The sequence below is a fragment of the Cervus canadensis genome, chromosome 18 (genome assembly GCF_019320065.1).
Source record: "Cervus canadensis isolate Bull #8, Minnesota chromosome 18, ASM1932006v1, whole genome shotgun sequence".
Taxonomy (NCBI): domain Eukaryota; kingdom Metazoa; phylum Chordata; class Mammalia; order Artiodactyla; family Cervidae; genus Cervus; species Cervus canadensis.
In genome coordinates this window covers 56,975,259-56,997,724 of record NC_057403.1, presented here as the reverse complement: position 1 = coordinate 56,997,724, position 22,466 = coordinate 56,975,259, and the positions used below count along the sequence as shown (strand labels likewise).

General features: G+C 56.1%; 1 protein-coding gene across 1 annotated transcript in view; it reads left to right on the top strand.

Annotated features, from left to right (window-relative positions):
- Nucleotides 1–11,339: 11,339 nt before the first annotated feature.
- Nucleotides 11,340–22,466, top strand: part of LOC122421712 (c-Maf inducing protein) — a 204,790-nt gene continuing 193,663 nt past the window's right edge. Inside the window, exon 1 of the mRNA XM_043437945.1 lies at nucleotides 11,340–11,770. Within this exon, the coding sequence (XP_043293880.1) occupies nucleotides 11,474–11,770 (297 nt within the window). The 5' untranslated portion in view covers nucleotides 11,340–11,473. The remainder of the gene's footprint in view (nucleotides 11,771–22,466) is intronic.

Sequence of the window (22,466 nt, the reverse complement as noted above, 5' to 3'; positions counted from 1 at the left end):
AGGCTGTAGCATACACCATCCTGGATTCCATTCCTCACCGTGCCCTTCCTGGCCTGTGATCTTAGGTAGCATTCCACAAGGGACTGGTGATGCCCGTCAAGACTAAAGAAACGGGCCCAGCCGGCTTTTCCTGAACCCAGATCCCAGACTTCTGAAAAGCGGTTAATCCTTGCAGTAGATTTGGCTAATTCACCTCCAAGGAAAACCTGCTGAATATTTTTAGCCAAACCAAACAGAAAAGTGAATAAATATAGAAATAAACCACTTGCCTGAATCCCTGGCCCAGGACCCAGCCACCTGTCAACCACCACCATTGTGAAACCACAAGGCCAGAGGTCACACCAGCCAACTTGCATGTGTGGGTCGTTGTCATCCACGCTAATGAAATTCATGAGCCTATTGTGAGCTAGGTCTAGTGCTATTCAGGTCTAGTGCCTCTGAAGTTGCCTGATGACACTGGTGCATGGTGGAGAAGCTCAGACCATGGAGCCTGAGCACAGGTTCCCTAAGTGCCTCGCCCGGAGTTGAGTCATGCCCCACCCAAGGTGCCCCAGTGGGTCCTCCCGAATCACGGCAGCTCCCTGGGAACTGCCCTCATGTGAGCTTGAGGACAGGAGGGCAGACTTGTGTCCATGCCCATTCCAGGGAAAACAGGATGAGCAATGCCCTCTGGGGCTTGTAGGAGCTGGGAGTGAGTTGTGGTGAGAGCTGGTTAGGGCAGAACGTAGCAGCACTTAATGCAGCCCGCTTTGGTCTTTGTAATGGGTCACATTGTGCCCCTCCAAAAAGGTGGCCAAGGAGGGGTTCCCTGATGGACCAGTGGTTAGGACTCTGCGCTTCCACTGGCAGGGGCCCGGGTTCAATCCCTGATTGGGGAACTAAGATGCCACATGCCACATTCATGGCCAAAAAAAAGAAGAAAGAAAGGGAAAAAAACATGTCCAAGTCCTAGCCCCCAGTACCTCCGAATAAAGACTATCACTGTATTTGGAAATAGGTTGTTGCAGATGTAGTAAGTTGAAATGAGGTCATGCTGGAGTAGGGTGGGCCCTTTATCCAGTAAGACTGTGTCCTTATAAATAAAAAGGGGAAGTTGGGGGCACAGGCACATGTAGGAAGGATGCCTTGAACTTGAAGGCAGAGCTTGGGGAGATGCTCCTGTGTACAAGCCAGAGATGGCCAGCAAACCCTCGGGAGTGAGACAGGCGCAGAACAGACACTTTGGCCCTCAGACGACAGCAACTCTGCTGAGCGTCCAGAGCTGTGAGAGAAGATGTCTCTGCTGGGCAAGCCCCCCAGTTCATGGTGCTCTGTGACAGCAGGGGTTTGGGTGGCGACAAGCCAGAATCTTGGGTTGGTGGCCTCATCTCCGGGAGCCCTGGGGCAGGTTACTTTCCTTCTTTGAGTCTTGGGCCTAGAACCCAAGGCTCAGGGGGCCCATCTGGATAAAGCCCAGCCAGGTCCCCCGGATGCGTTACCTGGACATCTGGAGGTGGTGGGAAACTGGAAACAGTGGTCCCTTACCCCTGGAGACTGGACTGAGTTGGCCATTTTGGGCCCAATGCCAGACATACAGCAGAGGCAGCCGGAGTCCCAGGAGGCAGTGGAACAGAATTCCAGAGAGATCAGGACAAAAGACGGAGGAGAGAGGAGGCTTTGTGCAGACCCTGCCTCGACTCCTGTTCCTCCCGGGGCCTGGATGTTGCGTGCTGGCTGGGTTCTGACGTGTATGTCCTTTCCGAAGACCCTCCTCCCTTGAGGTGTCACAGAACAGTAGACTAGCTGATCTCTTTGCCTGTCTTTGGAAGTGCTTTGAAAACTGTAAAGTGGGGAACAGGTTTTCTCAGTGACAGCCACCTTATTGAACACCTGTTGCATGCAGGTAAAGAAGCTGTAAGTCCTGCCCTAGGTGGTCCAGGCCAGGGAGGCGTCACAGGGCGGCGTGGAAAGGCAGTGACAATGCTGTCATGCCTGCCCACCCCCCTGCCCCCGCCCAGTTCAGAATGAAACAGAACTGCCAGCAGAGTTCCAGTGTTTTCTACTGTCGACTATAAGAGGTTTTGTGAGACGTCAGAGATGGCATTCATCCCGTTCCTCATCTTTTTTTCTCTTTTTGAGAAACGTGAGCCAACAGCAAAATTATGAAAAGCATAACTGGGGCTAAAACAGGCAGCACTGGGAACTCCCTGGCAGTCCAGTGGTTAGAAGTCCAGGCTCTCACTGCCAAGGGCCTGGGTCGGGGAACTAAGATCTTGCATGCCATGAAGCATGACCCAGAAAAATAAAATAGGCAGGGACTTCCCTGGAGGTCCAGAGACTAAGACTCCATGCTCTCAGTGCCAAGGGTCTGGGCTTGATCCCTGGTCAGGGAACTAGATCCCACATGCTGCAACTAAGAGTTCACACGCTGCAACTAAAGATCCTGCATCCTGTAAGATTCCGCACTCTACAGCGAAGATCTGAGTGCCACAACTAAGACCTGATGCAGACAGATGAGTAAGTAAATAAATATTTAAAACAAGTAAAATAGGCAACATGGTAGGGTGGCTAAGAGAGGGAGTCTAGTACTAAACTGACCAGGTTCAAGTGTGACCTTGGGCAAGTTAATGAACCTCCCTACTCGTCAATTTCCTCATCCATACGATGGATACAATAAACCCCACCGCAATTTCGTGAGGATTAATTTAAAGGAGTCAACACAGGCAAAGTGCTTACACCAGTGGCTGGCACATAGTAAGACAAGTAGGTATTTACTATTGTTAATAAAATAAATGCATAAGGTTGGGGAACACAATGAAAGAAGTGGTTATTATTTGGGATAAGACGTTACTTAGGGGACTGTCCAGCTCACAATGACCCACCTGACCATCCTCACCTCTAAGGAGTGGTCACCAGCATCCATATTCGGACAGCTTAGCTCAGACACTGGCTGGGGTGGGCATCTGGGCCACCTGAGCAACTAAATTCTTCCCTTAGAACTGGACCAAAGAAAGAACTCCCAGTAACTATGTATAACTTTGTATATGTAATTTTTCAGGTGGTCTCTTGTAAATGCGTTATCATATTTTCATAATTTAAAAGATAGAAAGAAAGAGCTCGTAGATTGTTGATCTCAGCGGGTCTCTTGAGGGTCCCCTTCTGTCAGGCTGAAGCAATACAGCAGAACAAGTCTGGATGCAGGGTAAGAAGATGCAGAGAGAAGCAGGCACACAGAGCCGAGAGAAAGCCCCTGGTTTCTGGCTGTTTCTGAGACCTGCCTACCTTTATGCCCTTGGGGGTCCTGTGAGACACCCTTGGTTCCTTCTAAGCCATTTCCACTCTATTTGAGGCTACCCCGATTGGTTTCTGTTGCAGCCGGGGTCTCGGCGAGCACCTTGATGCTGCAGCCTGCCCTCCCCTCGTTTCTCTGAATCTGTGAGGGTCTGCTCACCAGAGCTACAAGAAAACGTCCACTCCTCTCCCTTCAGCCCAGGCAGACTGCAGTTTCAGTTTCATGGCTGCCATGAAGTTCAGTTTTGTGGCTGAAGAAAAAAGGAACCAGGAGTTGAGCAACCTGGCTTCCCTACCATGCATTGGGCACTTCTTCCTAAACCTTGTTCTGAGCACTTTACATGCATTGTCTCATTTGCTTGATTGTGACTATTAGATTGGATCTCTGTTTCACAGATGAAGAGATTGAGACTTCTGAGAAGTTAAGAGGTTCAGGTAAAGTCACCCAGCTAAATCAGGTGGACAGCTGGGATCCAAATCCAAAGTTTGTGCTTTCAGCCTCCTTCCCATCCCTCCTGGAGCCCCTGGATTCCATCCTCCTGTTCTTCTGCTTTGGGATCCTGGACAGACCCTTGATCATGTCTCAGCTGATGAAAGGGGGTGTGGCTAGGTTTTGGAAGAGCCACACATACTCCACACATGTTAACACGCCCCCGCCCCCCCATACTTCCTTTCCTTGCTTCTTAGCAACTGACTCAGAGCGGATGGAGGGGAAAGAAGTGAGGTCACATTTAAATTGGTCAATTTGAGCAGCTCACCGCAAAGGCTGGTGTGGGAGAGAGATGCAATTAATCTGAAAAACACAGTGGTTTTTATTTTTAAAAATATGATCCGTGGCCTTCAAACCTCTGTGCGGCTGTGCCAGGCATCCATTTCCACGCGTCAGCAGCAGCCTGGCATTTCATAAAGTCCCTGTGAATTTTTTAAAAAATGAATGGCATTTGTTTTCTTTTTTCAAAAGTAAAACAAATCAATACATGTTCATTGTAGAAAATTTGGGCTTGGGGGGTGGGAAGAGAGCAGAAAGAGGACAACAGTATTTACCCGTAAGTGTTGCAGCCGTGTAATGGATAGATTAGTCAGCCACGAAAGGAACAGACCACAGTACATGCACCAACATGGATGGATCGCCAAAAGTGTTACGGTGCGTCAGAGGTCAGACCCAAAGGAGGACGTATCTTCTGACTCTATTTATATGAAGTTCAAGAAGGGGTGAAACTATCTATAGTGAGAGAAGGCAGATGGGGGGATGTCTAGGCCAGCAAGTGGGTGGCTGGGATCAACAGCAGAGGAGCAGAAGAAGCTTTGTTTGGGTTGTGAGAATGTTCTATATTAGTGTTTTGATTCGGGTGGTGGTTACTGGGTTGTAGACCTTCATCAACCCTTAGCAACCTGTTCTTTTTAAACTGGTGACTTTTATTTCATGTAAATTGTATTCTGATAATGTTGACTTCAAAAGACAAAAGAATGACTTATAATCCCACCCACTGCAGAGATAACTGCTATTAAGGTTTTGGTGTGTGTATGTAAATCAATTGACTGTGTGTAACAAAGATTAGTTTTAGATAAATGTTCAATCCTCTGTAATACATTTTTTTAAAAAATTAACCTCAGGGACTTCCCTAGCAGTCCAATGGTTAAGACTTCACCTTCCAATGAATCTGGTACAGGTTTGATTCCTGGTTGGGGAGCTGGGATCTCATATACCTTGGGGCCAAAAACACCAAAACATAAAATGGGCTGACTTCACATCAGCTCAGAATCGGGAGGGGGGTGTTCCCTGACTTCAGGATGAAAACATGACTCCTCTCCTTATACCCGGAGAATAAGCACATTCTTTGATCAGTACATTAAATGCCACCAGTACAGAGTGTGTGTTCCGTTATGCTGGTGTCTCATGCCTGTTAAAAATAAGGCTCAGGAATACTCTCCTGGATGATGTAATTTTGAGACAGAGTTTTCAATCAGAGCTTTGGGAGTGTTCCCCCAAAGCAGCAGTTCCATGGGGTAGCTATGAAATTAAGAACAAATAATTCTGCTTCTGGCACCTGGCATATGATTACAGGCATAGCTTCTTGCCATTAAGGGGCTCCAGAAACATGACTCCAAACAGGTTGCATCTCATTTCATCCCGTGGGTTCCTGTGTTCCTTGACAGCCTGATAAAGCTGGCTGTGAGTTTCCTCCGGCCCCTGGGAAGTGGCATCTGAGGAGGGACGTGCCGTTGCATGAGTGTGGACAATATAACCTCCCCCAGACCGTGAACCACAGGATGCCTGGGGAGCAGCCTGTACCGGCTGAGAAGGTGGGAAAAACATTTTCCTTCAAATCCAGGGTTCTCAATCAGGGCTGATTCTGCCTTCCCGGTGACATGCAGTAACGTCTCAAGACATTCTGTTTGTCACAAATTGTGGCTGGTCTTGGCATCTATGGGTTAGGGCCAAGGATGCTGCTTAACACCCTCCAGTGCCCGGGGCAGCTGTATGCTGCCAGGAATGATCCAACCCTTAAATGTTCATAGCAGCCATAGTTGAAAACCCTGCAAAGATGCTGTATTGAGTGTCTGTGCTCCAGTTGTTGGGCAGCATGATCTTGAGGAAGGCTGTAATCGGGGCCTTGGAAACATGGGTTCAAAAATGGCAGTGGCAACATGAAAATACAATGCTTATTCTATGTGCTCACCCAGTGCTGGGCTGTGAGTTCATTTAATTCCTTATGACTCTGGGAAAAGGTGCTGTTATAATTCATTTTACAGTAAATCAAACAAAGATACACACATCTGGTAAATGGAAGGGCGAGAAGTTTGTTTTCTTCTCGACACACTTTTTTGAAGGGGGAGGAGGGGTGTCTGAGTCCCCTCACTCAACTATGAGCCCTGCGAGGGCAGCATCTTGTGTGATCTGGACCTATAGTTCCCAGCAAAGTCCTTGGCCCTCAGTAGGTGCTGACAGGGGTTTAATGGAATTGAATGAAGGCAGGCAGGAAGCAGGGCAGTGTTGCCTAGTGGTTAGAGTGTTGGCATTGCAGTTTGATTTCCAGCCATTCAACAGATTACCGTCGTGCAGCTTCTATAGTCCAGAACAGGAAGGGACCTGTTGGAGGTGACCTATGCTCGCCCATGAGAGCTGACTGTTTTTCAGGAATTTTGCAAGCTGGTTGTCAGAGCCATTAAACAGGATGGAATTAATATCAACTTACATTTAAATAAATCATATCTTTAAAATGGTAATAAAACTCATCAGTTCGGTCCAGTTCAGTTGCTGTCATGTCCGACTCTTTGTGACTCCATGAACCGCAGCACACCAGGCCTCCCTGTCCATCACCAACTCCCCACTTCCTAATTATTTTACTAGCATTTCTGTTCTGAAGGTTATTTATGCCTATTTCAGGGGTTGCCAAACTTCTTCTGTAAAAGGGCCAGATAGAAATATTTTAGGCTTTGCAAGCCCTGAGCTGAGACCCCTCTGCCCCTGTTTCATGTCCCCCGGAATGTTGTATCTGTAGGGTGGAAACACTCTGCAATGAGGTACATCTCTTCCCAACTCTCCATGTTCAGCAAGGCCTGCTGATAACCTGAAGATGGCCGTGGTGGGAATATTTCCACTAGGGAGATTGTCGAATGCTATAAATCTGCACCCCGCCCCCCCCCCCCCCCCCCTTCAAGCTCACGCTTGAACATTCACCAGCACACCGCTGGACACAGTGATGGGCAGAACTGGAACAGATCCTGCCCTCTTGGAGGATACAGTGTGTTGGGTTTGTGGAGCATTTCGTGGAGAGGGGAGGAGGGAACTGGGCAAAGGACCTATGGGCGTGTGGTAGGTAAAAGCAAATGCCTAGGTGGCCCTCTCCCAGGGCTAGTCATCAGCTCTCGTGCTCTCCTCCCCACCGGGGACTTTGCCACTTCCTCATGTCCCTTTGTGGGCTTCCAGGGCAGCAGGTCTGCCTTTCCCCTCTGAGTTGGCTCCAGGGGGTGACCTGAGGGACCTCAGGGTTGAGCTGTGAGCTGTTTCCTGCCTGCTCACTACATGCCCCCAGCGTCTAGCAAGAAGTAGCATCTTCACCAACATGGCCCCGAGTGAACCCGTGGTATGCTGTTGATCCAAGTGGAAGAGGAACTTGTAGTGAGCTGGTGAGAGCAGAATGTTGCTCTTCAGGACAGGCTCAAACGAGGAGGGGCTGCCAGCAAAGATCGGAGAACATGGAAGCTTTTCTGGTGATCTTTGTGAGTCAACCGGCCTGTGAGCCCTAGGAGAGTAATGGGGTCGTGACCTTGTCTGTCATTCCTACTACTCCATGACCCTTTCAGGTTTGATGCCAGGAGAGTGACCTCTAAGGGACTTGCACTATTGCTGGCAGAATCTGGACCCCTGTGACACCGAGGATGACCTGGGTACCTGAGGCACTGGTGGGAACTCAGTGGGCTTGTGTCTCCTACAGAGGTTGGGGGGCTGCAGGGAGGGGGCTTCTGATGGAATCTGACAGCTGGACTTACTCATTTTTAGGTCAAGAACCTAGGCCATTGGGAGGTGAGGGACTCTGTGTATCACTGAGTATAAGCCAACCCATCTCCTCGCAGCCTCGCTCACTGACCTCGGTCTATGGCCTAAGCAACAGGGCACAGGTGAGTCTGACCACAGGTCACTGTGTATTTGCTTGCAAGCACGAGGGCTACTGTTGACCATGAACTCCTGCTTTCAGTTTCCAGGGAACTTCTTACAGTATCTTGTAGGCTCCATGTCACTGTCAAACTCAAACCAAGAAATATTATTGAAAGATATATTGATCAAATTCAACACTTTTCTTCCTGAGCCTCAGAAAACATTACAAAAGGAGTGGGAAAAACATGGTCAAACAGAATTTTGGGTCAAAATCTTGGCTAAGATCCTCATGTTTGTCTAAACCTCAACTTCCTCATCCTTAAGATGGAGATGGTAATTTCTGTCTTCTGGGTTGGTTGAGAGGAAGAAAAGAGAACAAATATATAACGCCTCCAGCATAGTACCTGGCACTTTATCATGCTGTTTCTGTTCAATGCTTACAGATCAAGCACCATATCAAGCAGTGCTGAGGAGGTCTGGATGAAATCTTAAACTGCATCCTGGTAAATCTCGTTCTGCTGAAGTTCTGCCCCGTGAACGGGGAGAGAGGGTCCACAGATGTCCCTCAAGTGGACAGCAGCTGCTTTGTCTGCCATTGAGCCTCCCCACTCATGATTTCCTGTTGCATCCCATCACCTCCATCCTGGGTACCTTCGGCAGCCTTTCCACTAGCCTCCCTGCCTCCAGGCTGCTGCTTTGCAAACCTTGTCCATGTCCTGCTGTGTGTGGCCCGTGGCCTGGATGAAGGTGACATCTACAAGTCACTCCCCTGGATGGCCCGTGTGGTGGCGTCCCACTGCTCTCAGGGGAGAGTCTGGTCCCCGGGCCTGCACTTCAGGGCACTGCTTGCTCCACCCCTGCTCACCTCCAGGGCCTTTGCCCTGCACCCCCCGGGCTCTTTGTATGCTGTGGCAAACGCCTGCCATTTCCTGCACGGGCTGAGGGTCTTCCCTGCTTCAAGGAGCAGCTTTCCCTGATTCCTAATGACCACCTGGAGTCAGGACATGTCCACAGTGCCACAGCACACACCCGCAAACCTCTCCCCACCGCCCCCCATTCCTGTAGTACCATGAGCAGTATGGTCATTGTCTTCACATGGCCTTAGATGCTGAGCTTCGCACCTGGGCCGGGTCCTGATGAGCCACATGAGGCTGGCAGCCTCTCTGTATCCTTACCTGCAGGAGGGGATGGTGATGGGTCAACCCTGTGTCATAGAGTTGCTATGAGAAAGAAAAGCTGTGTGCATGCTTAGGACACCGGGAATTATCCCTGCAACTGGCAGACAGCAGCTCAATAAAGATCTGAACAACAGATCTAACACCCTTAAATGGGCTTCCCAGGTGGTAAAGAACCCGCCTGCCAATGCAGGAGATGTAAGAGACGTGGGTTCGATTCCTGGGTCGGGAAGATTTCCTGGAGGAGGGCATGGTAACCCACTCCAGTATTCTGGCCTGGAGAATCCCAGGGACAGAGAGGAGCCTGGCAGGCTACAGCCCAGGGGGTCACAGAGGGTCAGACATGACTGAAGTGACTGAGCACACACAAACCCTCTTAAAGCTATGGCCTAGGGCTGTGTCATCAGTTAGGGGCTCCAGCTTGACTCTTTCTTGTTTGATGGTTTTCTTAAGGCTGCTGAAGTTCAGAACCTGAAGAAGAAAATTTGCCAGCAGGTTGTAGGGCATCAGTGAATTCCCCATTTCCCCACCTCACTTGCCTCCCCAGGGCTCACGAGAGAACGGCTCTGTGCATCTATCTCCCGGGCAGCCTGCAGGTGTCTTCTCCGCGGAGGCACACACCCGGCCCTGATTTCCACCCGGGTCCCAGCCCTGGCCAGGCTTGGGTGAGAGTCTTTTGGGGAGCCCTAATCTTGTGTGTTCTGGAGTGCGGGGGAGGGGACAATCCCCACTGAAGGGCTGCCGTGGACAGACTTTGGCATTTATGATGCAATTAAATGCATGCTCACACACCTGTGTGTCCACTTACAGAGGCACCTTCATTAAGCAAAAAGGCACAGATCTGGGGGTTTTAATGCTATTGACTGTAGAAGTGTGTGGATGTGAGGAACCCAACCCCAGAGCTGAGCACTGGCTACCTCTCCCGATTGCACAAAGGGAAAGGGACCGTTTCTTGTTGCACAGCTGGAGTGCCCCTGTGACATGGCAGTTCCTTCCCCGAGGGTGCATCCAATATGGTTCTCTCACAGCCCTGCAGGGCCTGGGGATGCAGAGAGAAATGACCCGGACTGAAGGGGAGACAAAAAGAGGTCAGGGCCTCTGGGGTGCAGGCAGAGGGGGCGCCCATAACGCTGGAGAGGGATTCTGTGTTTAGGTTCCTATTAGAAACTGATCAGACTCCAGGAGGAGAAGGGAAGCGAGGGGGGATGGTGGCTGGGGAGCCTGTCCCCTCCCCCGAGAAGCTTGAGGACCCCAAGGGCAGACAGACATCTGTAAATGACCAGGAGGCCCGTGGAGTCCGACTGGTTGAGCCAGGGCTTGTGTGGCTCATTATTCGGATACTTGACGGGACATTTGCAATTTGAGGGAATATCTGTGTCCCGTGGCCATCCAGGTGGGTGGCCATAGCTGAGCGGGGGTGGCGGGTCACCTGGCCATCCAGGTGGGTGGCCAGAGCTGGGTGAGGGTGGAGGGTCAGCTGGCCATCCAGGTGGGCGGCCAGAGCTGGGCGACGGTGGGGGGTCAGCTGGCCATCCAGGTGGGCGGCCAGAGCTGAGCGGGGGTGTAGGGTTACCTGGCCATCCAGGTGGGCGGCCAGAGCTGGTTGGGGGTCCCAGGTTGGGCGGCCCTCCCCCAGCATCTCCGGCCCAACCTTCCCCGGCCCCGGCCCCGGCCCCGGCCCCGGCCCGCCGCGCGGACCGCTCTCGGGCAGGGGCCGCCTGGGCACCGGCGGCGGGGGGGGGGGGGGGGGGCGCGGCCCGGCGTGACGTCAGGCGCCCCGCCCCCGGCCCCCGGTTCCGGGCGGGGCGCCGGGGTCCCGCGGGCCAGGCCGCCCCCGCCCCCCGCCCCGGGGCCGCCGCTCCCGCCCGGCCGCGCCCGCCCCGCGTCCCCCCGCCGGCGGACCCCGCCCGCGCGAGGCCGAAGCCGCGGCGGCGGCCGGCGTTGCCGCCATTGACGTCAGAGGGCGGGCACATGACCCCCGGGGACCAATCGCGCGCGCGCCGCGCGGCTCCGCGAGCTCCCCGCCGCGCCGGCCCCCGCGGCCCCGCCGCACACTCGCCCGCGGACGGCCGCCCGGACACACGCACCGTGCACACGAGCGGGCGGCGGGCCCGAGACACGCCCGCCCGCGCGGCCGCCCGCCCCCGCCGCTGCCGCCCCCTGCCCGCCCGCGCCCCCGCGCCCCCGCCCGCTGCCCGCCGAGCCGGTTCGGCCGCCGCGAGCATGCACCCGACGAGCTAGGAGGAAGCCGGAGCCCCGCAGGAAGCCCCGCGCCGCCCGCCGCCCGGGCCCCGCCCCTGCGGGGCGCCCCCAGCCCCGCGCCCGCCGCCTTCCCGGGGGCTGGGGGGGGTGCGGGCCGCCGCCCGGGGGGCCCCGCCGCCCCGGCAGCCCGGGCCAGCCCCTCTCCCCGCTTCCCTCCGGCCCGGCCATGGATCTGACCAGCAGCTCGGGCGGCGGCGACCCTCGGCAGATCGAGGAGACCAAGCCGCTGCTGGGGGGCGACGTGCCGGCCCCCGAGGGGACGAAGATGGGCGCCGTGCCCTGCCGCCGGGCCCTGCTGCTGTGCAACGGGATGAGGTACAAGCTGCTGCAGGAGGGCGACATCCAGGTCTGTGTCATCCGGCACCCGCGGACCTTTCTCAGCAAGATCCTCACCTCGAAATTCCTGAGGCGCTGGGAGCCGCACCACCTAACGCTGGCCGACAACAGCCTGGCGTCCGCCACGGTGAGTCGCTCTGCGCGTCGGCGCGCCCGCACCCCCGCGCCTCCCCTCGGGGCCCGGGAGGCGCCCCCTCCCACCGGCCGCTGCACCTGGAGCTCGGGGCCTGCCCGGCGCCGGGGGGGTGGTTGTGGGGGCACCGGGAGAACCGGGCACCCCTTTCCCCGGCTGGGCTCCCGGCTGCATTGTGGATTCCGGCGGGCCCCGGGAGACCCTGGAATTCTGGAGAGGATCTGGCCCTGTCCCCAGACTGAGCATTCGGGCACCTCCGGGCCCAGCGCTTGTGTTCCTTACGGCTGGGACCTTGGGATAGACCCGAGGCTGGGCCCCGATGGTGGTGAGGGTTCCCTTTCTGAAGGCACATCTGGATCTGCGCCGGAGGGGGAAAACAAAACAATTAAAAAAAAGAAAAAAAAGCTCCAACAACCTCAAAACCCCCAAACCCAAAAAATTTCCAGAAGCCAGTTCCTTTCTTTGCTCTACTCGTCTTTTTCCTGCCGGGGCTGGCAGGCAAAACTGGGTGCTTCCCTTTCTGAGAAAAAAAAAATAAAAAAACACCTCGTTGGCAACACCGGGAGGGTGGAAGTGGAGGGGGAGGGGCGGGGGTCCCGGGTTATCTCCTCCCCACCGAGGACGGTCAAGTTTCCCTGCGGAAGCTGGCTTGTGGGCTCTGTTGTTGCATTGTCTGTGTAGTATTTTGTACGTGTGTTTTGTTGCTGGAGGTTGTATTTATGTTATTGTTTTAAAATGTATGGTTGGGACTGGGTCACCCTGATGAGAGGGAGAGAAGTCGGGGATTGGTTTCTGAAATCAAATCTGCAAGGTGGAGAGAGAGGGCTGTGGTGGGGTCGCTGCGGGGGAGGGTAGCAGGCAGGAGGTGAACAGGATGCTTTGTGTTTTGAAACAAGGACAGTTTAAAGCACCAGCTCTGCTTGGGCCCCAGCCTTGTTGGGTGCAGGCTGGTGTGTGGTGGGGGGTGTCCCATCCTCTCTGGAGAGGTGGCAGGTCTTCCCCAGAATGCAGTCTTCCCTGGGGTAACCGTGATCCTGTTTACTAAGCCTGTGGGGCGGTGGGGGTGTGCTGAATCCAATGCCTGCCCACACCTGTGCCAAGAAAACCCAGCCAGGAAGCAGGGTGTCACTTACACGACATGTCACAAACGTGTAGTGTGTGCAGACGTCCCCCCGGCGTCCATGTTCCCTTGGCAGTGTGTCACAGGCCATGACACATGCTCCAAGGAATGGGGAGGGGGGAAAAGTTAGCAGAAGAAACCATACTCCTTGAAACTGCTCCCCCCCCACCACCTCCCGAGAGCATTGAAACACACGAGGACTCTTATTCTGAATTTTGGGTCCGACGTGCTCAGAACACCTATTTTTTCTTTCCTGTGGGCACGCTGGTGCAATCTGCAATGACCGCCTTCTCGGAGAGGATCCTGGGTTGCCGTGAAGCCTTCCAGCCCCAGTTTCAGGCTCGCGCACGTTCTCAAACCCCGTCCTGAGCCCCAGGCCGCGGCATTTGGCTTTTCATCTGACGGAGGGGGAGCCTCGGAAAACCCGCCAGCACACAGCGTTTTAGACTCAGCCCTTAGTGGTCCCCTGCCTGGGAGTCGCAGCCTCCAAATCTGGCTTCAGAGTTTCCCCCTGGCTGGCGGGGGGTGAGGGGAGGGTGGTCAGAGTGGGGGACTTTTATCTTTCTTTCTGCCACCCCTTAACATGAAGGGGAGCTGGGGAAGAGAAAGCGGCTGGGAGGCACAGTGGCCCTCCGTGGGAAGGACGGGCCCAGCTCCTGTGGCCCCCTGGAGGAAGCCGGGCGCAGTTCTGTGCTGCCCGCGGTTGGGGTGAGCCAGCCCGGGAGGCGCAGGGCGCCCCTCCCCCTCCCTGCCCTCCCCCAGTTTACCTCTGATTGCTCAAGAGGTGTGTTTTGTGGAGAGAGAGAGAGGGGAGGAGGCAAGGGTGAAACCACTTGCGCTGGACTTCTCAAGCAGCCAGGGTGCCCTCACCGACCCCCCCCCCCCGCCCCCTCCGCCACCACACCACCTTCCCCAGCTGAGGTGGATGGCACCTTCCCCTGCCCAGGCCCCTCCAGAGAAGAGCCGTGATTTTCTGGGCCTGGGGGCCAAGGGTCAGATGCGGCTCAGCAGAGCCTTGCCCTGGGGTTGGGGCAAGGGGGGAGCTCCGGGCCGGTGTGCCATGGGCTGCCCCCCTTCTTCCTGTCAGCAGGCCCCGCTGGCAGGGGAGGGGTTGTCCCTTACTTTGGCCATGGTGGGCTCCAGGGGGGTGCACGGGTGTCTGTGTGCCAGGGCTCGCAGGCACTGACTGGGGCTGCTGAGGCAGGCCCGGCCTCGGCGGCGGCCTCCAGGGCAGAAGTGGGGTTGGCGGGCACCGTATCCCATCACCAGACACCTGGCCAGTGGTGGTGTCCAGGCCCCGGGGAGGGAAAGCAGCCCCAGGGGTTTCCCTGAGGCCCCGGGCGTTATGTAATCTCTCTGCGTTTTAGAGCACGGCCCAAGCCCTCGATTGAGAAATGTTAGCCCAAATGAAACAAAGGTGAACTTGAGTGTAGTTCACTACGGCGGCGGAAAGCCCCGTGCAGCCCAGCCTCGAGCTGCTGGTGGGGCAGTGTTTCATATCGGTTTTAGCCTTCCATCAAATGTGCATTGACCTTTCATTAAGCCGTCTACACAGCTCCTCTCAGAACCATTTGGTAATTATCTGGTTAACTGTGTGGGCTTCAGGCACAAGACTCAGAGTGATTGATCTGGATTCAAACCAATAAACAAACCAAATACACTCTTTGCCCAAACCCTCTTTGTAGTCTGTCTACGCGATCCAATTAGCTGGATGGTGGTCAGAGATACAGACCAGGCATCCAGGACCACAGCTGTCTCAGGCTGGGGGGTGGTGCGGGGGGGGGCGGGGAGGCGCCCAGACTCTCAGTCCCACCTGGTGGGCAGCTCCAGCCGGGTGCCCCCCACCCCCCAGGTGGACGGCCCTCTCTCCTTTCCCTGTTGGGGAGGTGGGCTCAGCCCGGGGGGCCCCCCAGGGGGGCGGCAGAGGATGGGGTGGAGGGTGGCAGCCTCCTCCCCTGGCCTGGCTGTAAACTTTGCCTCTGGTGGGGTCAGGTTGGAGCTTGCCCCTGCGCCTATCTGCTGGGCTGGTTACTGATTAAATCCTTGCAGAGTCAACAGTGTGCCTGACATGGCCGGTGACAGCGCCAGGCCTGATGCACTGTGTGCAGGAGACTTTGGATCCGGAAGACTCATAAACAAAGAGGGGAACACAAAGGCGACAGTGACCCGGCTGGCCGCCCTGGGGGGTGGGCGGGGGTGCTTGCGAGGCGCCTGCCCCTCCCTGGGGTACACATGGCCGCACCTTGCGGGGGCAGGGCCCATCTGCCTAGGCTGTGGCCTGCATACGGCGCCTCCTTGCCGTTTCATGTCCGGACTTCCCAGTCCCCCGCCTCCCTGGGCCTCTCGTGGCTGCTGCCCACCACGTCGGTGGTAGCCAAAGGCCCGGAGTCCTGCAGAGGCAGGCAGGATTCGGGTCTGAGGGACCAGAATCCATTTTGCTGTTGTCTTGCCTGGGCTGAATTTGATCACCTGCTAGGCATGTTTGTCCGCGGGAAGAGGGCTTTGTCCCTCTGCTTTGTCTCCTCTGCACCAGAGAAGTGCGGATCAGCTGCTAACCTTTTATTCTACCTTTCTTTTTTTAAAAAAAATAACATGTAGCATGTGGCATCTCAGAATTGGGGGAGGTGGTCTAGAATTGGGGGAGGTGGGCTAGAATTGGGGGAGCTGGTCTAGTCTGACCAAAGAGGGGTCAGAGCACAGGTTAACAGTGGCCTTCTTTATTCTTAAGCCTCGATTCATTGATGAGACTTGTTTTTAAATTCTCAGCCATTCCGCTGCTGCAACTAAAATGTCTCTGGGCTTTTTGCTGCAAAAGGGAAAAGAGGAGTCCCTTCAGTTTTCGTTGGTTTCTTTGGCCTGATGTTTTCTTCGGGGCCCGACCTTCTGAGCTCGGACTCACGCTTCCTAAGCACCTACTGGGTGTCGAGTGCCAGGTTCATCCGGATGGTGGTTTCTCTTGGGAGTTAAAATCCATGTCCTCCTGAGTAAGCCCCAGGTCCCCTGGCAGCTTGCCTGCGTGTGCATGCACACGTGTGTTCGTTTCTCCACTCCCGTCACTTGCACCTCCTCCTTGGGCCCATCCCGGCCTTTGATTTGTGTGATGCGTTTCGTGGCATGAGTAAACACAGAGAATTCTGTTTTCTTCTTTCAGTGCCTTTTATCATAAGATTTTGGAGTATATCAAATTTGTTTTCCAGGTAACTTGTCTGATTGGAGGGGGTTGGAGGGGAGGGGCAGAGACAGAAGAGGAGTGGAAAATCTGACTTCTCTGTAAACAGCACACAGGGTCTGCTCCCCCAGGCTGTAATAAGTAAGTGCGTTTTCAGGAGGGAGTAGTTTTGATGCTGCCACTCGCCTGGTGCAACCTGAGGTGCCCTTTCTGGCCGCAGGCAAAATCGCGCCGGTCCAGGTTGAAGTGTCAAGCCTGCCGCTCACGACTGGGTTCTGCTACTGAGCCAGCATGGGCTCTGTGCCCACAGGTGGCCATGCCCGGCCTGCCCACTCCTCCGTGCCAACTGGGGTGCCCGCTGACTCACCTGGCAGTGGGAGAGAGCATTTGTGGGGCACCGCACTCAGCCAGGCTTAGGGGGACCCCGGCGGCCAAGTCACCCTGAAAAACCGAAGCTTCCTGAGAGTACCTCGTTGCTGGCTTCAGCTTGGCCCGTGAGCGTGGTACCCACTTGGTAATGTGGTGGAATGCACCTCCAGACATGGTCAAGTTACACCTTAGATGAAAGGCTTAAATGAGACTCAGCAAGGCAGCCTAGTGGTTCAGGCGTCTCCACTGCGGAGCAGCACAGAAGGGTTTGCTCAGTGTTGGGTTGTAAACTTCCTGGCTGTGTGACTTTGGGACGGTTGCTTTCCCTCACTGGGCTTTGCTTTCCCCCTAGAAGCAGGGATGATCCTCCCTCATTTGCAGGGTCCCTGTGAGTACTGGAGATCGCTCACGGTGGCCCCTGGCAGGATGGCCAGCACGCAGCAGGGGTGTGATCCCCTTGGGCTTGTCCTCGTTACCCTGAGAGAGCATCGTGAAACCCTGGACGGATGCAGGGGACGACCACTGTTTAAAAACGGGCCGAGTCCAGAGGAAAGTCTCTGGGGACGAGCCGGGTGTTTGGGAAACTTAGGGGTATTTAGTGGATCTGGGATGTATGAAGGAAGAGAAATTGTGGGAAGCAGTTTGTAAACAATTCCTCAAGGGGAACAGTCTAGTTTTTTTTTTTTTTTTTTAATAGAGAATTCCCCCCGCCACCTTTTTTTTCCCCTGAAAACTGAAATACTAATACGCACGTCGAGTTCCTTCTGATGGTACGGCAGGGCGTATGGGGAAGATGACATGTCCCTACAGTCCCAGTTCTCCCAGGCCGGCCCTGCGTCCTTGCTGAGTGTTCGGGGCGTCTTCACGGGGTCCTGTGCTGCCGTTCCTGGCTGGGCGATGCGCTCCCTCTCGGTCGTCCTATATAGACCCGTGCCAGCCGAGCTGCTCTCCCTGCGGCATGGCAGAGGGGCACCGTGACGGTGTCAGTAGACCATCCCCCGCCACTGGACACTTAGCTTAGTCCCAGGCTTCTGCTGTTTCCAGCCAGACAACTTCCCATTTGTGTGGAGTGGAGTTGCTCTGTTTTTATCATTTGCGTGCTCTTCGCCTGCTTTTCTGGCGAGTGGTAAAATATCCAGGCGAGGAAGGGCCGTGCAGCCTGGGGTCACTGCTGTCTTGAGTCATGCCTGGGTCTGGCTCACTGTCACCGGCCTGCGCGCCTCCTGAGGGTCTGGCTGCCCGGCCCCAGCAGGAGCCACTGACCTCCGCCCTGAGGACAAGGGTCTGCGTGGCCAGGCCGGCCGTTTCCTGCTCCACCTGGGAGCATCGTTGTTGTCCCCCGGCTTCCTGCTTCCCCAGGATGGAGGCAGGCTGCCCGGCCCCATGGTGGAGAAAAGGAGGAAGTGACAGTGTCTCTTCCCTGCTCCCGGCCCTGGGGACAAGGCACCAGTGCGTTCAGTGGGGCGCCGAGGGAGGCCGTGTGAGGCTGAAGCTTGGCTGATACCAGCAGGGCCCCACGAAGGGTGATGAGGAACACGCGTGTGCACGTGTGTGTGTGCGCATGCATGGGGGTGGTTTTTGTGTCTGTTGAGACTAAGGGGATCATGGAGGACATATTTTTTGGTGCGGAAATAGGTGGTTGTGCTGAAATTAAATGTCCAGTAGCTTTTATACCTGCCACATCCCGCTGTCTGGGGTGTCGGTGGGGTGGGTGGAGGGGAGCAGCCAGACCCAGCAGAGGGGTCAGACCGGCAGGCTTGAGCCCGGCCCCCACAGTGTCCTGGCTGGTGGGTGACCTCGGGCAGGCCACCTCCCCTCTCTCGTTATCTGTGAAGTTCACATTACGGGGACTTCCTTTTAGCATGATGTCAGGGTTAGGTGAATGAAGCCTCGGTAGTTCATTCGGCAGAAATATCACTATCTGTAGGCACTTTGGGGAAAACCAGTCCCTGCCCACCTGGAGCGTGTGTCGGTGGGGTGGGGGACAGACGAGAAACCACTGAGTGAGGAAATATAAAGTCTTTCCAGCCCCTGAGAAAACGGAGCAGCAGGCGGGCCAGCTGTGTGGGGCTCAGGCTTTGCCCCTCTGCATGCGCGTTCAGGGCAGGAGGTGGTGTCTGGTGGGAGAGCTTTCCTGACCGAGAGGACCGCACGTGCAGAGGCCCTGAGGCTGGCCTCAAGGCCAGTGAAGTGCCTGCATCTCAGTAAACGCTCTCCAGCTGTTATCACCCCTGCCTTCCGGGCGCTGCTGTCATCTATTGAAAAATACCTGTGAGCGCCCAGGATGTGCTCTGTGCAGGGCACGCTGGCAGCTCCCTGCCCCGGGAGCCCCTTCCTTTGTTTCTAGCACTTCTGGGGTGTGTGTGTTTTATTTAACCCGCTCCCTCCCTTAGTGAAGAATGGCAGTGCTCTAAGAGACTCTTAAATTATTCAGTACAAAACCCAGCCAAACTCTTTGAAACCAGCACCCTTTGTCCATACTGCATTACAGAGGTTCTCAGACCTAGAACCTACTAATCGTTGAATTCGCCTCAGGCTTTTTTTCCGTTGAGTAAGCAGCGTGTTGCCCAAAGACCCTTGCACTTGACTCAGCAGCTGGGCTGGAATTCACCCCGGGGGCTTCTGCCTCCCAGCACCCCAGGCCGCTGCTGCTTGCTCCTCCTGCTCTCCGGTTGCTGTCAGAAAGATGTGATCGGAGAGTGTGTGCACAGACCAGGCTGAGCAAACTCCTTTCAGAGGGAAGGAGAAGGGCCAGATTCTCCAGTTGCCTGCAGCACTCCGCGGGGGCAGGGCAGCAGAGGCTCCTGGGGCTGGGGTCGTCAGGGGAGAGGAGATGGCCCTGGCACGTTTCCTGGGGTCCTGGGCTGGTCCCCAGCTCTTCGAGGCCCGGGAGAGCTGCAGGTAGGAGCGCACAGCCTGGGGAGAGCCCAGACTGCCTCCCGGCCGTCTGCTGCCTCTCTCGGCTCGCTGTCCAGCCTAGGTGAGTCTGGTCTCCTCCGCATGCCCGCGTGAGGATCAGCCTGCGGCGATACCTCCCCATGGACGGGCCAGGGTGCTGTGGGGGGTGGGGGAGAGCCAGCCTGTGCTTCCCGCAAAACGGGTCCCTTCTGGCTCCTGTCCTGGTCCCGTGGGGGATTTCTGCCCTGTCCAGGGCCTCGCGGAGTGGGCGCTGGGGAGAGGGCGTGAGCACCACGCAGAGGTTCCGTCCGTGAGTCTGGCCAATCTGTGGGCCACAGCTCAGCCACAAGGCGACCCCGGAGGGCGGGGGAGGCTGGATCGATGGTGACTCCCGCCCCAGGGCCTTTGAAATGTGACAGCTGTCCGGGGGTCTCCAGGGCACCTGGAGCGGAGCTGCTGCCCTGGAAGGGAGATCCACACGGCCTGGTCTCGCCTGGCTCTTGGGTTTGAGTGTGGGGGCCCATCAGGAAAGTCTGCAGTTTGCTCTCTGGTGGGGAATAAAATGGGGTAGGTGAACCTATTGCACGGGCTGGAGCAGTACACTCATGATTACCGTGAGGCTTACCGTCTGTCTGCTGAGTGCCAGGCACTATGCTCATTGAATTTTCCAAACAACCCTACAGGGCAGGTGTTACTCTTCCCATTTTACAGATGCTGCAGTGGAGACTCAAACGGGGAGAACTGGGGAGAGGCAGAGTTGCCAGGCAAAGGCGGGTCTGTGCCACACCTGAGGGTGCTTGTCCGTGAATGTCCGTGCATCTGCTGGAGGTCCAGAATGACTTCAGCCTCTTGCAGAAGCATCTCAGTTGGGAACCAGTGGGCTTATCAGTTTCGTGTTTGGCAGACATCCCTTTGCGAATTTGTCAAGTGAGTTCAGGGAACTGGTGTTGGAACGTGAATGCCAAGTATTTGCACAGAGTAAGCGCCAGGTACTAGGTTTTTGGATGGAGTACCAGCTACTGTGTGTGCAGAGGGGTTTCCAGGTCCTGACCTTGGGAGCAGGTACCCGCCCCCCCCCCCCGCCAGGCGCTGGGCAGACAAGGTGCATGTTCGCTGGTACCACACGTACAAAGTCATGTGCTCCCCTAAAGACTCACAGTCAGATTGGGGTGCACTTCAGATGAGGGGGCACCATAGGAGCATGCCTCCTCAGAGAGGTTTGTGCCTCATCCTGCTGTTTGGAGGCAGGAAGAGGTGCTGCTGCTGGAGGCCAGGGGGTTTCATGAAGGACTTTGTAGGAGAGACTCATCTCAATGGCTAGAAGTGGGATTGGGGACCGGCAGAGAAGGGGGTGGGGCCCGAGCTGTGGGGGCGCGTTGGGGACACAGTGCCGTCCACCCGAGGTGGGCGGCGTGAGAGCACGTGGGGATAAGGACAGGCAGAGTTGCTTCCCAGTGTAGGGGAGGGGACTCACTGGGGCGCGGGTGGGCTGGGAGGGCCCGGATCACGACTCGGGGGTGACGGGGCCTGGCTGAGAGCCCGGGGTGCCCCTGAGTGGGAGCTTCGGGAGAGCGGGGGTCTGCATCACCAGGGCAGGCTTCAGCCCCAGCACGACTGCCAGACCGCAGTCACCGCCCGGGGTTCACTTCCAGGAGCTGGGCTGGGTGGACACTGCCGTGACCCTCACACACCCCCACGCTGCTGTCACCCCTCCTTCTCACAGAGGGGCCCCGGGGCCAGGCCTCTCGGCAGATGCTCTGTGGCTGAATGCATGGATGACCGAGTGAAGGAAGGAGCGGAGGAGCTGGTGCAGGTGGGCCCTCGTGTGGGTGGGGCGGGGAAGACCGCCACCGTCCGAGTCCCTGCCTGTCTCCATCGCCTCCAGTGAAGGGCAGCGCGTGCCCTGCAATTGCCCCACAAAGGGCTGGACAGGCCTGTGCTTCCTGGCCTGCAGCTTCGAGCGCTTTCCAGATCCTGGGCCTGGGCCCTCCGCAGGGCACTGTGGCTCCCAGGGCTCCCCTTCTGGTAGCTGCCTTCCTGGAGGCCTGGGGGGGAGGCCCAGCCCGGCCCTGGGGTGCTCGGGGAGGGGTCCCGTCGAGCCGAGGCCAGGCAGCAGTGCTGGCCGCGGGGGGCCGTTGTGGGCCCTCGGGCCAGCAGGCTGGGCGGCGGCGGGGGCAGGGCCACTTGCTGGAAAGAGGAATGGCGCCTCTCTGACGTCTGTCTCCTGCTGCCATTGGTTTGTGTTTCCTGACCCGGTGACCTGCCTTGGGGATGGGAAAACGGGGGAGCTTGACCCGTCCCCGCCATCTGGTGACTCCTGCGCTTGGGGGTCCCAGCAGGGTGGGCCTCCAGGGTCAGATGGCCCCGGCCTCCCTGGGCGGAGGGGACTGCAGGCCAGGAGTGGTGCTGAGCCCTTGGCGTGTCTGCGCGTCCAAACCAGCCCCCAAGGCGCCTCTTTACACATGGGGAAACCGAGGCTCTGAGAGCCTCAGCGACACTGGGACCCAGACGGCCTGGCTCCACAGGCCCCTTCCTCCACGGCACAGTGCCGGCAGGGCAGCGAGGACCGCAGCTGGCGCTCACCCCGCCTCTGTGCTGAGCCCTTTACTCACCCGAGCGGGTCTCTTTTTCTTTTTTTTATTGCAGTGTAGCCAGTTTACAGCATTGTGTTAGTTTCAGGTGTATTGGGTGTAGTGATCCAGTATTTTGACAGCATTTGCTCAGTTGAACGTTATAAGGTGACGGCTGTAATTCTCTGTGCTGTACAACAGGTCCTTCTTGCTCATCCATTTTATACTCAGTAGTTTGTGCCCCGTCCTGTCCTCACCCCTACCCTTTCCCCACTGGTAACCACTGGTGTGTTTTCCGCGTCTGTGAGTCTACAGCTCTTTGGCTGTGTGCATTCGTTTGTGCTGTTTTTCAGATTCCACACATAAGTGACATCATACAGTATTTATCTTTCTCTGTCTGATTTATTCCACTAAGCATAATATTCTCTAGGCCCAATCCCATTGCTGCAAATGCCAGCATTTCATTCTTTTTTATGGCTGAGTAATAGTCCATCATACGCATACACCACATTTTCATTATCTGTTTGTTGAGGGACACCTGGGTTGCTTCCATGTCTTGGCTAT